The following is a 16,066-nucleotide window of genomic DNA, read 5'->3' as shown; positions in this document are numbered from 1 at the left end:
CCTAGCTATACCTTGTGGCTAATAGCCACTGATGGACCTCTGCTCCATATGCTTATCTAATTTGCTCTTAAAGCCGTCCATGCTTGTAGCTGCCGCCACCTCCTGTGGCAGTGAATTCCATGTGTCAATCACTCTTTGGGTGAAGAAGTGCTTCCTTTTATCTGTTCTAACCCGACTGCTCAGCAATTTCACAGAGTGCCCACGAGTTCTTGTATTGTGAGAAAAGGGAGAAAAGGATTTCTTTCTCTATCTCTACCTGCTCTATCCCATGCATAATCTTGTAAACCTCATAAACGCAGCAGGCAGTTGCTTCCTGATGGGCGGACACAGAGGTGATGGCTGCTGACAGCGGCGGTGGAAAGCCAGGATCAGGATCCAACCTTTGGTTGGATGCAAAGTCTGTTTGGGGATTTACTTTCTAAAGACAGGACACTTTGCTACCCACGCAGCCGCAGGGAGAAGTTGCTAAGCCCGGAGACATAAAAGTGGACAAGCCACGGCGTACGCCTCTTGTCGTAATCCAGGAGCGAGGGCCTCGCCAGTCTCCCAAGACAGAAGAGCAAAGAAAGCTGATGATGCAGTGGGAAAGTAAGTGATCCGTTAATAGTAAGGAAACCCCTACGCAATCCGCATGTTGCTTCATCAGGAGATCTGAAAGTCTGCTTATCTACGACTTTTTCCTTCTGGCAACTAAATCCTCATTGGTGGCATTGGAGACAGACAGCCTTTCAGATCCCCTGACAGCAACTTGCAAAAGCGCCTAGGGCAGGGGTCCCCCCAGGCCGCCTTAGAAAGGGGGCAGGGCTTCTGATGGGCCACGGGAGATCTGATTGGCCGTGCAGTGTTTTTAAAATGTTGCTTCGGCGACAGCAGCCCCCACAGCACCAGGATCTTCACGGCTGAAGGCACGCTGTGTGTGCAAGCGAGAAAACGTTTTTAAACAGTGTGTTCATTTTAAAAGGCATCCTATTAAGCAGCGCTTCTGCCTGAAATGTTCAAGAATTGCTGTTCGGGTCAAGCCTGGCCTGATTCCCTGGTATTGTGTGCTTGGCTCCGCCTCCTGTAGCAGCCATGTTGTGCTGCCCCCCCCCCGCCTTGTGCCCGAGTTCCAAAGGTGCCCGCCAATGCTCCCTCTAAGCCGTGGAGTCTTGTGAAGAAAAGTTCTGCTTTGTGAGCTACCGGTATAAAAGTTGTGAGCGAGCGATTTGGCTCCTGCATAAATTAGTTTGCTCTGGAGCCCTCCTTCCTGAGCGAAGACAAGAATGTGTGAGCCGGAGGCTCTTTAGCTTGGAGAAACGACGGCTGGGGTGACATGATCGAGGTCTATAAGATTATGTGTGGGGCAGAGCAGGTAGAGAAAGCGGTCCTTTTCTCCCTTTCTCACAAGACAAGAACTCCTTGTGGACACTCCATGAAATCTACAACAGCCAATGTAAAGAGTCCTGCATGGAGTCGACACCACCCTTCATCTTGTCCACAGGTTCCAACCCACATTCGACTCCTGTGGTGCCCTGACCAGCCAGCAGAATGGGCAGTCAGCCCCCAGGATTTTCTGCCCCAGAGCAGTCTGGTTTTTGTTCTCCATGCAGTCCCTCCCTGTGGATATGATCAGAGGAGGAAACGTGTGCTCTGGCAGGGCCCGGGTCCACCACATCTTGAGCATGGGCACCAACAGTGCACACTTGCAGTGTCACTCCTTCGCATTTTATATGGACTGGGTTGCATGGAGGAAATAAGTGGCCAGTTTCACCCCAGTGTAAATCCAATCAAGTCCCTGGCCCGATCTCGTCAGAGCTCCGGAGCTACGCAGGGTCAACCCGGGTTAGTACTTGGAGGGGAGGCCACCATGGAAGTATAGGGTTGCTACGCAGAGGCAGGCCATGGCAAACCCACCTCTGTCCGTCTCTTGCCTTGACCTGGACGGCCCAGCCTGGCCCGATCTCATTAGATCTTGAAAGCTAAGCAGGGTCAGCCCTGGTTAGTACGTGGAGGGGAGGCCACCCGGGAAGCCCAGGGTTGCTACGCAGAGGCAGGCAAGGGCAAAACCACCTCTGTCTCTTGCCTTGACCTCAATGGCCCAGGCTGTCCTGATCTCATCAGACCTCAGAAGCTAAGCAGGGTCGGCCCCGGTTAGTCCTTGGGTGGGAGACCACCGAGGAAGCCCAGGGTGGCTATGCAGAGGCAGGCAAATGGCAAACCGCCTCTGTTTGTCTCTTCCCCTGACCTGGATGGCCCAGGCTGGCCCGATCTCGTCAGAGCTCCCAAGCTAAGCAGGGTCGGCCCTGGTGAGTGAAATGGGAGGCCACCGAGGAATTCCAGGGTCTCCGTGCAGAGGCAGGCCGTGGCAAGTCCACCTCTGAACTCTTGCCTTGATAACCTTATGGGGTCCACCATAAGTTAGCCGCGACTTGACAGGGCTTTGCACGCGCACAGAAACCCGGTAAAATGACTTTTCTTGTTTTCTAAGACCAGACCAGAAACATGTGGGTTTTCCATAGGATTGAGCGGATCGTGGTTAAGGCTTGCACACCGCATGTGTCCTTTTATGTAAATTTAATTCCCTAATAGAGCAGGTGTTCCCCATCTAGTAGAGTCCCAGCAATAGCCCCGAGAATACAACCTCACTCGCTTCCAAACGATGGCTTGTTTCCACGAGAGGTTTTCAGCTTATCAGTGGCATTCTGTGATTTTTTGTTGTTGTAAGAAGCACAATCATGGCCATGCAGGTTTATTCTCTCACACAAACACAACGTGAAGGCTGAGAATCGAATACATAACTGGTGATACTCGTAGTCCACTCTGCATAGTTAGGTGACCGCTTTTCCATTTGACAAAACACACGCAAACACAAAAGGCAGGAGTGAGTTGTGGGAGGCAGGCTGAAAACTACCGAATTCTGTTCATCAAAGTTCTGCATCTCGTGTGTTTGGGGAAGAGCCAATAGCTGCCTCCCAGTGCATGCAAAAGGTCCCCCATTCAGTCCCTGGCATCACCTTTGCCTCAAGGTCGGCCCAGCCAGAGAGAGAGAGAGAGACGCGCTGGTCTCGGTGGACTGACTCGGTCTAAGGTGAGCCTCCTCCCTGCTCGCCAAGAAGGCTTGTTAAAGGCAAATGTTACATAAGATTTTCAGTAAGGTTACAGTAAGGTATGTTCAGCCTGGGAAAGAGAAGGCTCAGAGGGGCCATGATTGCAGTCTTCAGGTATCTGAAGGGCTGCCGTGTAGAAGATGGAGCAGATCCACTCTCTCTTGCTCCGGATTGCAAGACTAGATCTAATGGGTGGGAATTACAAGGGAGTCGTTACCGGCTAAATATCAGGAGAAACTTCCTAACTGTCAGAGTGGTTGAGCAGTGGAGCAGTCTGCCTCGGGAGGTGGTGGAGGCTCCTTCGCTGGACATTTCCAAGCAGAGGCTGAACGACCATCTTCAGGTATGTTGAAGGTATGTAGGGCTGTCTTTCGGCTGTGCTCCGGCAGAGGGCAGGGGGTTGGACTAGATGACCTGCGAGGTCCCTTCCAACTCCAACATTCTCTGATTCTAAGAGTAAACTTTCCCCTTTTATTGTGACACGGGGAAATTTTAAAAACGGTCGTTGGCCGAAAATTACAAATACATCTCTGCAATTGATTTTCTTTTTTTAAAAGGCGGCAGATGTCAGCCTGCAAAATGCCCCTCATTTCAAAGGGGGGGGGGGAAGGAAGTTTAAAGGGAGCTCTTCCTGGGCCCTGCTTAGTTTAATGTTGGGAAATGCCAGAATTGCTAAATTTGTGACAATATTTGGCCCTGTGAGTGGCCGTGAGAATGGATGCCGGATAAAGAGTCACCTGCGGGGCTCGGCAAGAGAGACGGTTTTGACTCTAGATCGGCAACAGCACAACATGATGAGACAAGAAGTTAGTGAAGGAAGCCGGCCACGCCCGACACACGCCAACAGAGGGAAAGCACAGGTATGAAGCACTCCGATCCGGAAAGTAGGTGTGCACCGCGTAGTCAATTATTTGATTTTTGAACCGTTTGAAATGTGCCCCAGATTAACAGGGTAGCAGATTTACTACCAAATTGTTTTATTTGCCTGTGCTACTCTTGGAAGTCCAGGACTGACAGGTATTTGTCTCCGAGGCAAGGCCTCTTCTCGGGCGGGGTCTCTCTGGCGATGCTTGCACAGATCCCCTGAAAATACATTTTATTTCTTCAGAACTGTAGATGCCAATTCAATCGATCGATTCAGACTTGTACAAGTAATTGACTACGGTTTCAAGTGATCAGACCATTCGTGAACTCATCCTAGGAGTGGAAGTGGGCTACAGTCAGGCGATCTGTTTTTCTTTCAGGGCACATAAAGATGACTGGACGAGTGGGAGAAATCTCTTAGTTTCAAAGGCAAATGTGTTCCACAACAGCCCGTGCTCTAAATAGCCGGATCTAGCCCCACATTCTGAACCTCAGACGTTCAAATTGTTGCTCAGAGTGCGTGCCACAGTGCTTAGTTCGGATGAGACTAATTATTATGCCGTCGAAGGCTTTCACGGCCGGAGTTCATTAGCTGTTGCAGATTTCCCGGGATGTGTGGCCGTGGTCTTGGCATTGTAGGACCTGACGTTTCGCCAGTAGCTGTGACTGGCATCCTCAGAGGTATAACACAGAAAGAGGGAGCACTCTCTGTGTCGAGGTGAGAAGAAAAATGGTAGGCAGGTAATTTATATCTACTCAGGAAGGGGGGGGGTAGGGCTGAGTCATTATCTTGTAGGAGTTCCCCAGGCTGTGACAAGCTAATGGAGGAACTTTCCGGAGGAGGTTCTACCCCACCCTCCTGAGTAGATATAAATTACCTGCCTACCATTTTTCTTCTCACCTCGACATAGGGCTGCCAAGTGGGGGCGGGTGGCGAGTAAACCCCCGCTTTGGAGGCCCGATTTCTGCCGCCGCGGAATCAGGCCCCGGGGGGAACTCTGCCCCCCGAAGCGCACCATAGGTGACGCAACCACGTCTATCACGTTGGGGGGGTGGCCCCGATCGTCGGAGGGAAAACTCTATGGTTTCCCCTCTGACGATCTGGGCCCCGCCCTCCAGTGATCGACGTCGCGCGTCACTTCCGGTGATGTGCTGGTGGCGTGCACACGTGCGCGCATGACAAGGGACAGCTCTTGGAGTGTGGCAAGGCTCCCCCACCGGTGAGTAAAATTCACTTGGCAACCCTACCTCGACACAGAGAGTACTCCCTCTTTCTGTGTTATACCTCTGAGGATGCCGGTCACAGCTGCTGGTGAAACGTCAGGTCCTACCATGCCAAGACCACACCCAGACAACCCGGAAAATCTACAACAGCTAAAGACTAATTATTGCTGTTAATTACTCTGAAATCAACTGCAGTAGTGGGGGGGAGAATTTGGTGGTCGCCAAGAAAAGTTTTACAGACTGGATGATTGTGTTTAAAGAGGGACGGGAGAAGTGCGGACAGGCAGAGTAGTCACAAGGTGAGCGTCGCAGCCGTGCCGGCTAAGGGAGCTCCGGCCATTGAAAAACGGAGCGGTTATACATGTTGTGGAGCCGCACTGAGAACCGTGACGAGAGGACTACTCACTTTGGGCTGGATCGGTGGGCGCGAGAATCACGGATCTTTCCCGCTGACGGCAGAGGGGAGTACGGTGATTCCCCCCCCCTTTCCCTCCACATTGCAGCTCCACCCTGTCCGGTGCGGCTGTGGTCCCACGACCCCGGGTTGCCAACTTTCCCAAGGCCGGGTGGAACCGCTGCATGGAGGGGAGCACGGGAAAGATCTGCAACTGTCAGCACCCTGTGCTGATAGATCACGTGATCCAACCTTTTTCTTTTGGGAAGGGAGGGTTGCTAAGGTGAAGGAAGCAGACATTCTTTGGAACCCTGCCATTTATTGCGAGAGGCTGTACCCCAAAATCTAGAGGTCAAAGAGCCGTGGCTTCCATTTGCCCTTGCCGTGACCTTGAAATGACCTATCCCTTGACCCTTGAGACATCGCTGGGCTTCGGGGAGGTGGGAGGGGGACGTGTGCTGTCCGGTCAGGGGCCTGCAGCTGTGTCCAGTCTCTGTCCACAATTTTCTTCCGACCCCATACATTAATTACCCAAATCTGTTCCATCTCCAGGAAGCCAGTGGGTGGTTCGCTTGGCCAGTCTTCTCTTCCCTCTTCTAAACAAACCCTGGCCTTGAGGAAGCAGAAATGCCAAAGGAGGCAAGTCTGAGATGGGGAGTTCATCCCTTTACCCGCTGGCTGAAGATGGAGCAGGGCGCGGCTGGTGGGTCTTTCAACGGAGCGACTTCTGTCTCTGCAGACGCAAACTCCAGTGCAGAAGCTCAGACCCCAAGTGAGCCACTCTGCAGACGCAAACTCCAGTGCAGAAGCCCGAGTGTGGTTCTCCGAGAGGGGCAGAGCCTCCCGCTACCTGCTCCTGCCGCTCAGACCCCAAGCGAGCCGTCAGTGAGGCTTGGCTCCTGTCCTGGGGTGGAATCGTCAAGCGTTCTTCTCCATCCCACGTTTCCACGTCTCCCGCCTCACTTTGGCTGATTCCGCTGCGACCTCCTGTCCCGAGAGCTTTGAGCCACATCAGTTGCCATCTTAAAAAGCTGCCGTGGTGGGTGACTGTTTAGTTAAAAGCGTGCGAGGTATCAAAGGTGAAGCATTTAATGTTCAGTGGTGGCGGCGGCGACGGCGAGGCCTGGCTTTGGCACAGGCTTGGAGGCGCCTCTAGCGAGCCAGTTTGCATTTTAGGGAGCCGTCTGGCTTCTCTTGTAATTCCCGGCCTAGGATCACCGCTTGGTTTTGGGGGGAGGGTCTTCTGCTTAGAGGGGCACGGCTGTGGCGCCGGGGGCCTCTTGTCGCTGTGGTTCTGTCCCTCGTTCCCAGCCGCCTATTCCGAGTTGTAGAAGTTGTGTTGGCTGTGGTTGTACTGGCCCTCCTCGTCTCCGATGACGGCGTAGTTGGGCGTGAGGCAGTACTTGGAGTCGTAGACCTGGCGAGGCAGCCCGTAGACAGTCATGCCCTGCTGCGAGGCCCCTTTGTTGCTCCCCATCTGCAGAGAGACGTTCTGGGAGTCGCAGTGCTCCATGCCCAGCGAAGGCTCAAAGATCTGCCGCTTGGTTCCGGGAGCGGTCATGCCAGCCTGAAAGAAGAGAAGAGAAGAGATTGGATTTCTACCCCGCTGCCCTTCACTCCCCAAAGGTGTCTCAGAGCGGCTGACAAACTCCTTCCCCTTCCCCTCCCTGCAACAGACAGACACCCTGTGGGGTAGGTGGGGCTGAGAGAGCTCTTTTGAGGACTGCTCTTGACAGAACGGCTCTGAGAGAACTACGGCTTGCCCAAGGTCATCCAGCCAGGTGCAAGTGGAGGAGGAGTGGGGGAATCAAACCCGGTTCTCCCAGATTAGAGTCCGCACACTTAACCACGACACCGAACTGTCCGTCATGAATACCAGAAGCTGCCTTATGAAATCAGACCATCGGCCAACAAGGTCGGCAGCTCTCCAGGGTCTCTAGTAGAGGTTTTCCACATCACCTCATCTTTTTAACTGGAGATGCCGAGGATTGCACCTGCGTGCCAAGCAGAGGCTCTGCCGCTGAGCCAGGGCCCCTCCCCAATTAAACAGCGTTCTGCGTCAGAGCTTTGGTCCACCAAGGTCAGTATTGTCTACTCAAACTGGCACTGACTCTTCATGGTCTTTCACATCACCTGCTGCCCAGTCCCAGTCCTTTCGGCTCGAGAGGCCTGGGGTTGAACCTGGGACCTCCTGCGTGCCAAGCAGAGGCTCTGCCACTGAGCCACGGCCCTCCCCTGTGTCTTATTAGCATGATCAAAAAATTAAACTATGCTTTCAGATCTGTCTTTCTGCATCTAAAGCAGTGACCAGAACTGTACACAGAATCCCAAATGAGGTCGCACCGTAGATTTATACAGGGGCCTTTTGATACTGGCTGATTTGTTTTCAGTCCCCTTCCTAACAATCCCCAGCATAGCTTTGGCCTTTTTTTATTGCAGTCGCACCCTGAGTCAACATCTTCATTGAGTTATCTACCACGCCTCCCAGATCTCACTCCTGGTCAGTTACTGCCAGTTTGTACCCCATTAACCTGTATTTATAGTTGGGATTTTTTTGGCTCCAATGTGCATCACTTTGCACTTGCCCATGTCGAACCTCATTTGCCGCACTGATGCCCACTCGCCCAGCCTCCACAGATCCCTCTAGAGCACCTCAGAGTCCTCCCTGGTTCTCACTGCCATGAACAACTTAGTGTCACCTGCAAACTTAGCCACCTGGCTGTTTATTCCCAACTCCAAATCATTAATGAACAAGTTAAAAAGCACCGGACCGAGTACCAAGCCCTGCGGTACCCCACAGCTTACCACCTTCCACTGTGAAAACTGCCCATTTAGACGCACGCTCTGTTTCCTGTTTATTAACCAGTTTTTAATCCACAAGAGGACTGGTCCTCTTATTGCATGACTGCTGAGTTTACTTAGGAGCCTTTGACAAGGAACTTGATCAAAAGACTTTATGGGAGTCTAGGTAAACAGCATCTATTGGGTCCCCCTTGACCACATGCTTGTTCACCCCCTCCAAGAACCCACAAAGGTTAGTGAGACAAGCTCTTCCCTTACAGAACCCAGGCTGAGTCTGCCTCAATAACTTCTGTTCATCAGTGTGCCTGCTTGAACTCACTCCAGCCTGAGGTGGGCCTGGGTGTTTCAGAGACTATTCTGGTGACTCGCAGGGCTTTTTTTGTAGAAAAGCCCAGCAGGAACTCATTAGCATATTAGGCCACACCCTTGACAGCACAGCTCATTAGCATATGAGGCCACACCTGTGTTACCAGAAGTGTACTCATGCAGCCACACCCACCTTTTGCTTCTTATTCTGTTTACCTTGTTTGTTGTCAACACCCAGGGCCTTTTTTGGTAGCAGGAGCTCCTTTGCATGTTAGGCCACACACCCCTAATGTAGCCAATCCTAATGAGTTTCTGCTGTTGGGTGTGGCCTATTATGCTAATGAGTTCCTGCTGGGCGTGGCCAACTCGGGAGCCAGCCGGAACTCTGTTCCTGTGCGTTCCTGCCCAAAAATAGCCCTGCTGGTGAGTAGTTCAGAATAAGGCAACAAGGGAAACATGGTGGAAAGTGCTGATTTCTCCATGCCTACTACCTCTCTGCATATCCAATCACACTTGCTATTGTCTTTTGCCTGCTAATGTCATTTCGCATCTGAAATCACTCCACTTTCCAAAATAGAGGACAGATGGACTCCCATTCTAGCGGTATATGAAGAAGTGAGCCCTGCCACAATTGTTTGTTAGTCTTTAAGGTGCTTCTGGACTCTTACTCTTTTCTACAGCAATATACAAACAGTGTGTGTGTGTCAAAGGTGTTATGTACACGGACTGCCACCAGGGGTCCGCAGCTACAGTCAAGAGCTTAGCTCCGCTAGACAATAGGAACCCAGGATCTTAGTTCCCCCAGCATGCACCAATAGAAACTTTGGTGGGAAATTCAAACCCTCCAATGGGACTGTGGGTGTACTGGGTGGGTATGTATATAGTTGGCCTTGCAGGGCCGTTTTCCAGCTCCAGCGTTAAGTACAATAAACGTGTGCAAGAGCATGTCGTTGTCAGAGTCCTCCATGCGGCGAACCCAGTACTTTTCAAAAGGCGTGGAAGTTATGTTGGTGCGCAGGCGTCTAATGTTGCTTTTGTCAGGAAAGGAGCTGAATGGGACAAACCGTCGTATTCCCCAGAATCATCCCAGAAGTTTGTAACGAAGGCCAGAGAGGGAACTGAGCCAGCCAGCATGTGTGGCATCTGAATGGGATACCTCCGGCCTCTCTCCCTAGGGGATTTCATTTGGCCTTTTAATCACGATGGCGTTAAATGTTTGGAACATCAGCCAGTCTCTGGAGAGGCGGGGTCATTTCCTGAGGGAGCGCACAGGAACGGAGCTCCAGCAGGAAGGAGCCCAGGGGGCGGGCACATGCAATAAGCCCAGCCCCCTGCTCCCAGCAACCCTCAGTCGGGCCACGAGGAGCAAGAAGCAGCCAGGTAAGTTGCAGAGGCCCCCTCCCACGGCCTGTCTTCAGGTACAAGCTCTCCCTCCTCTGGGAGGGCAGATCTGCGGGTTCCCGCCCCATAGCTAGCAATCCAAAACAGTCCAGTGGCACCTTTAAGACCAAGTCTTATTCAGGTACAAGCTCTCCCTTCTCTGTGAGGACAGATCTGCACATTCCGCCGCCCCCCCCATAGCTAGCAATCCAAAACAGTCCAGTGGCACCTTTAAGACCAGGTTTTATTCAGGTACAAGCTCTCCCTCCTCTGCGAGGACAGATCTGCACGTCCCCCCCCCCCGATAGCTAGCAATCCAAAAAAGTCCAGTGGAGCCTAAGCGGGGGGTCTTGCACAGCCCCCCCCCCCCGATAGCTAGCAAGCCAAAAGAGTCCAGTGGAGCCTAAGCGGTGGGTGTTGCCTCCTGACACACTTCCGGTGGTGTCAGGGGGTGTGGCATATGCAAATGAGTCATGCTAAGGAGTTAGCATTCTACGAAATGACCCCTGGCTCAGGTGGCACACAGGTTTTCAAAACGAATGCACACACGCACGCACACCTCTCTTTCCCCCCCTCCTTCCCTTCCCGATTTCTTACCTGGCTGGCCCCTTTGTTGGTGCCCATTTGTAGACTAATTGTGGCTTGATCCAGGGGCTGATCTGTGCCCAACTTGGGGTCGTACAGGTGCCGACGTGTGCCGTACGCAGTCATGCCTTGCTGGCTGGCAAACTTGTTGGTACCCATCTGAGAAGGACAAAGCATTGCTTAGATGGGCGGTTCCATCTTTGCCAAAAAGAAAAATTATTGGAAACGCTCACGGTCCCTGCCCACGTCCCAGCAGTGGAAGGCCCCCCCGCTGTCGTCTGCTTGCCCAAGGGCATCAACAATTCTCATCAATAGATTCATGGAGGATAAGTCGGTCAGTGGCCACTAGTCCTGGTGACTGAGGGGAACCTCCGCATTCAGGTGCCGCTGATTACCTCTGTGTCATCATTTTGTCTCTGCTGCATCGTATTTCCCCACCACCACCTTTCCCATAAATTCCAGGGGGCGGACTACCACAGGGCTGATTCTCTTCTAATGGTACCTGGGCACTCCATTGGAGCTCTTGAGCATCGCGAATTGGGACTAAGCAGGTAAATATTGCACCATTTAGGCTCCCCCCCCCGTTGGCTACCTACCTTTTTCCTAAAATTTAGGAAACTTTTCAATTTGCAGTTGTTTAGTCATATGTGTTATGTGTACTTTGAGATCCGTGAACATATGAAATGTCGTACATCCTGATGAACTGCCCATGTTGCATCTCGAGAATATTTATCACCACTTACTCCACGGGTGAACATCTCAGGGTGGGTAAGGTAGTTATCCATACATTCCAAAATATTTACATTTAATTTTTTGTTGTTGCTTAACAGACATACAGGTGATTATTTTTCTCCCTTTCCTGCCTCCTTTCTTTTTAGGTCCATTCTGTGTATGAGGAGTTTTATGTATATTTTTGTTAAATTTATAGAGTGCTCAGTTTGAATTTTACCACCGAGGAAGGCTTTTAGCCGAAACACGTTTGCTATTGGCACTTGTATATGGATATAATTTGTACCTTTTAACCTGTATTTATATGATTGGACATTTGTCTTTATATTAGGATTAGGTACTTATAGGCAGAACCACAAGATTGTGGTTTTTAAATGTTATTTTAGCAATTTTGAACGTATAATTAAATTTTCTGAGCCTCTCGCTTTTTTTAGGCCACATTCTGCTCTGCTGCTGGCTGTGTCTAATGGCCTTTCTTGTAACTGCTCTTGGGTTCCTTTGCTGTTCAGACACGTTCCTGGATATACCATGAAGGAACTCCAGTGGCTGAGCCCTCCATAATAATTCCAATGGCTAAACCCTCCATAATAATTCACACTTCACGGCAGTGTCACAAAAACACGTGTGTGCTTTTCAGAGGACTGTGCCTCTTGGGATTTCTCATTTCTGTTGTCACAAAGCCTTTGCTAAGTCCCACCCCAGGGATGGACAGGAGGGGCTTCCCGAGTCTGTCTGAACCAATCAGCAGACATAAGAACATAAGAGAAGCCAATGCTGGATCAGGCCAAAGGCCCACCCAGTCCAACACTCTGTTGTCACACAGTGGCCAAAAATACCAGGGGCCCTCAGGAGGTCCACTAGTGGGGCCAGGACACTAGAAGCCTTCCCGCTGTTGCCCCCCCCCCAAGCACCAAGAATACAGAACATCCCTTGCCCCAGACTGAGAGTTCCTCTCTATCCCTTGTGACTAAGAGCCACCGATGGACCTCTGCTCCATATGTTTATATAATTCCCTCTTGAAGCAGTCCAGGCTTGTAGCTGCCGCCACCACCTCCTGTGGCAGTGAGTTCCATGTGTCAATCACTCTCTGGGTGAAGAAAGTCATGTATGAGACTGTGCCTCATACATAACGTTAACTGCACCGGTGCACCAGGGGTCCCAGACTTTTTCTGAGCCTCTGGTCTCCTTTGGAGTTCTAGCACAGCGTGGTGGGCATAGTCACAAAATGGCTGCCGCACGGTCCCACCGCGAAGACCCTCGTGCCGAGGAGGTAGCAGCTGCCAAAGTAACATTTTTTAAAAAACCTGCACGGCCAACCAGATCTCCCGCGGCCAATCAGAAGCCTCGGTGGGCAAAAGCCGTGCTTGGGCCCGCCCACGTTCTAAAAACACTTGGCGGGCGCCAGGAGAGGAGTCAGCGGGTGAGATGGCGCCCACGTCGGGGCCCCTTGGTCTAAAGGGCTGTGGCCGGTAACATGGTTTGTAGATGGCCGCTGCCCATTGTGTGGTTTCCGGCCCTCTTCCTCAGCATGCAGGCACCGTCCCTCAGCGTAACACTGAAAGCCCTGCCCAGGCCTCTGAGCGGCAGGTGGGACGCCTGTGGCAGTCGTGATTCCGCGGTGCCCCACGTGTGGTCTGCCCTGCCGTCCGTTACCCCTGGGGCTGCTCTGATGCCCTTGGCCCAGCCATCGGGTGCAAGCGCTGGCCACTCCAGCATGCTTTAAGTCCAGTGTCCCCTCCGAGCTGAGTGACTGTGAGCTAGCTCACAGTTTTTTAGCCTCTGGCTCACACGTTTACAAAATGGCTGCCGCACGGTCCCACCGCGAAGACCCTCGTGCCGAGGAGGTAGCAGCTGCCAAAGTAACATTTTTTAAAAAACCTGCACGGCCGACCAGATCTCCCGTGGCCAATCAGAAGCCTCGGTGGGCAAAAGCCGTGCTTGGGCCCGCCCACGTTCTAAAAACACTTGGCGGGCGCCAGGAGAGGTGTCGGCGGGTGAGATGGCGCCCACGTCGGGGCCCCTTGGTCTAAAGGGCTGTGGCCGGCAACATGGCTTGTAGATGGCTGCTGCCCATTGTGTGGTTTCTGGCCCTCTTCCTCAACCTGCAGGCACCGTCCCTCAGCGTAACACCCAAAGCCTTGCCCAGGCTTCTGAACGGCAGGTGGGACGCCTGTGGCAGTCGTGATTGCGCGGTGCCCCACGTGTGGTCTGCCCTGCCGTCCGTTACCCCTGGGGCTGCTCAGATGCCCTTGGCCCAGCCATCGGGCGCAAGCGCTGGCCACTCCAGCATGCCTTAAGCCCAGTGTTCCCTCCAAGCTGAGCGAGTGTGAGCTAGCTCACAGTTTTTCCTATCCCAAATGCTTTCATTGACTTAAAATTATTTGGCAGAGAATTCGGCACTTTAATGATGGTCTGGGCCTGGCTGGGGCGATGGCACACGTGCCCACAGAGAGGGCTCTGAGTGCCGCCTCTGGCCCCCGTGCCATAGGTTCGCCACCCCTGGCTTAGAGGGAGCCTTGCTTGAGCCAAGTGCCCTTTGAGTTCAGGGGGAGGGAGGGGGATACCCTGAAGCCACACACCTGCAGTCCGATGACGTTCCGTCCTTCTTTCAACTTCTCCGGCTGGAATTTGCGCAGGTGCTTCTCTGCGTATTTCACCCCCATGTTCACCTTGTTGCCTTTGGTCTTGGCCTGTACCCGGCAGGAAGCAGGAGTCATTGGGAGTGAGTTCAAGTTCCCCCGCCCCGGCCCCCCCCCCGGCTCTGTGTGGGAAAGGTAAGCCTCTGCAACCTTCAGTCCAGGCCTTGTGAGAGGGAGGAGGAGGAGGAGGAAGGAGATTGGATTTATGCCCCGCCCTTCACTCGGAGTCTCAGAGCGGCTTACAAACTCCTTCCCCTCCCCACGACAGACACTGTGTGAGGTCGGTGGGGCTGAGAGAACTCTGAGAGGAACTGCTCTTTTCAAGAACAGCTCTGACAGAACTTGTGACTGACCTAAGGTCACCCAGCAGCTGCAAGTGGAGGAGTGGGGAATCAAACCCGGTTCTCCCAGATTAGAGTCTGCACATTTAACCACTACACCAGCCTGGGGCAGGTGCCCGAGTGCCAGGATAGGATCTGGGCAAATCCTCACCCTGCCGTGGAAGCTTGCAGGGTGATGGTGGGCCTACCTCAGAAGATTGTTGTGAGGATAAAATGGAGACATTTGTAAGCCAGGTTGGGTCCCATTTGGGGGGGGGAGTGGGGTATAAGCAAAGTAAATAAAGTGAGCATTCCACACGAGGGCAGTGAGAGGTTTCCCTGCTCAAACCAGTTGTGCTGATGGGTTCAAGCTCGAAGTGTTGCTATGAGGCCAAGAACCCGGGCTTTCTAGCTTTCAAAATACAGTCCTTAACACAAAGGGTGTCCCAGGACCTCTGCTCACCAGTCCCAGATGTGTGGCAGCGACATAGCGAGCTATGTTTAAGAGGGTGCAGAAAAAGTTCTCTGTGTATGATCAGAAGCACGCCAGTGCTTCACAGACAACAGAACTCAGATCTTGTAATGATGAAAACAGATTCTGGGACTGAGCCCTGGCAGAAATGTAAGCCCTAGATATTGGGGATCGAGTGTCAGACTAAGAGGTGGGAGAACCCAAGTTTGAATCCCCACTCTGCCCTGGAAGCTCCCAGAGTGACCTGGCCCAGTCACGCCCTCTCAGCCTCGCCTCCCTCGCAGGGTCGCTGTGAGGGTAAAACGGAGGAGAAGCAGAGTGACGTGAGCCACTTTCCATCCTCACTGGAGGAGAAAGGTAAAGGGTTTCCCTCGCTCGGAAGCCAGTTGAATCCGACTTTAGGGTTGCGGTGCTCATCTCCGTTTCCAAGCCGAAGAGCCAGCGCTGTCCAAAGACATTTCTGTGGTCATGTGGCCAGCATGGCTAGACGCCGAGGCGCACGGAACGCTGTGACCTCCCCACTGAAGCGGTACCTATTTATCTACTTGCCATTTCTTGCTTTCGAACTGCTAGGAGCTGGGGCCAGAGATGGGCGCTCACTCCATCATGCAGCACTCGGGTCTCGAACTGCTGAACTACTGACCTTCCGGTCTGCAGCTCAGCGTCTTAACCACTTGAGCCACCGCTCCCTCTAGAGGAGAAAGGCAGGGTACAGATGGAGGAAATAAATAAGCCCTCAGCACTGCTTGAGCATTTCCCTAGAGCCAAACGTGGACTAGATGTCCCTGGAGGTTCCTTCCAACCCTGTGATTCTGTGATCTCTTACCATGCTGGCGAGAGCGATCAGGGTGGACTGGACCTGGGTGTGGTTCGTGTTCTCAAAGAGGTCGTTTGCTTCGAAGATGTCGTGGGGCTTCACCCCGTATCTGGTGATGGCCTTGAGGAAGTTGCCGATGTTCTCCAGCTGTAAAGCAGGAAAAAGCCGATTAACCTCGGGCAGAGGCTTGGCGGCCGACAGGCTGAGCCGCCAAACCACTGAGCGCCTGGCGCAAAACTGAGCATCTCTTGGTGGACGGTTCCTTAACCAGTTCCTCCTCCCACCTCCCTATGCGCTCCCTGCTTCCCTGAGGCATGCCTCCGCTCTGCACGATTAAGGACTTCCTTCTCTTGACAGTGCGCTGCTTTCGCAAAGCGTCTCGGCTTTTATAACAAAGCAGTCTCACCACAGCATCACATAAACACGCGAAGCGGCCTTGTGCTGAACC

At 52.8% G+C, this 16,066-nt stretch overlaps 1 protein-coding gene across 1 annotated transcript in view; it reads right to left on the bottom strand.

Annotated features, from left to right (window-relative positions):
• Positions 1-6,376: 6,376 nt before the first annotated feature.
• Positions 6,377-16,066, bottom strand: part of CNN1 (calponin 1) — a 12,509-nt gene continuing 2,819 nt past the window's right edge. Inside the window, exons 3-6 of the mRNA XM_015407530.1 lie at positions 15,628-15,765; positions 13,950-14,060; positions 10,654-10,800; positions 6,377-7,135 (exon numbers count right to left, since the gene is read on the bottom strand). Of these exons, the coding sequence (XP_015263016.1) occupies positions 6,884-7,135; positions 10,654-10,800; positions 13,950-14,060; positions 15,628-15,765 (648 nt within the window). The 3' untranslated portion in view covers positions 6,377-6,883. The remainder of the gene's footprint in view (positions 7,136-10,653; positions 10,801-13,949; positions 14,061-15,627; positions 15,766-16,066) is intronic.

The sequence above is a fragment of the Gekko japonicus genome, unplaced genomic scaffold, assembly GCF_001447785.1.
Source record: "Gekko japonicus isolate JY-2015 unplaced genomic scaffold, Gekko_japonicus_V1.1 scaffold3291, whole genome shotgun sequence".
Taxonomy (NCBI): Eukaryota; Metazoa; Chordata; class Lepidosauria; order Squamata; family Gekkonidae; genus Gekko; species Gekko japonicus.
This window is presented reverse-complemented; position numbering and strand designations above follow the sequence as displayed.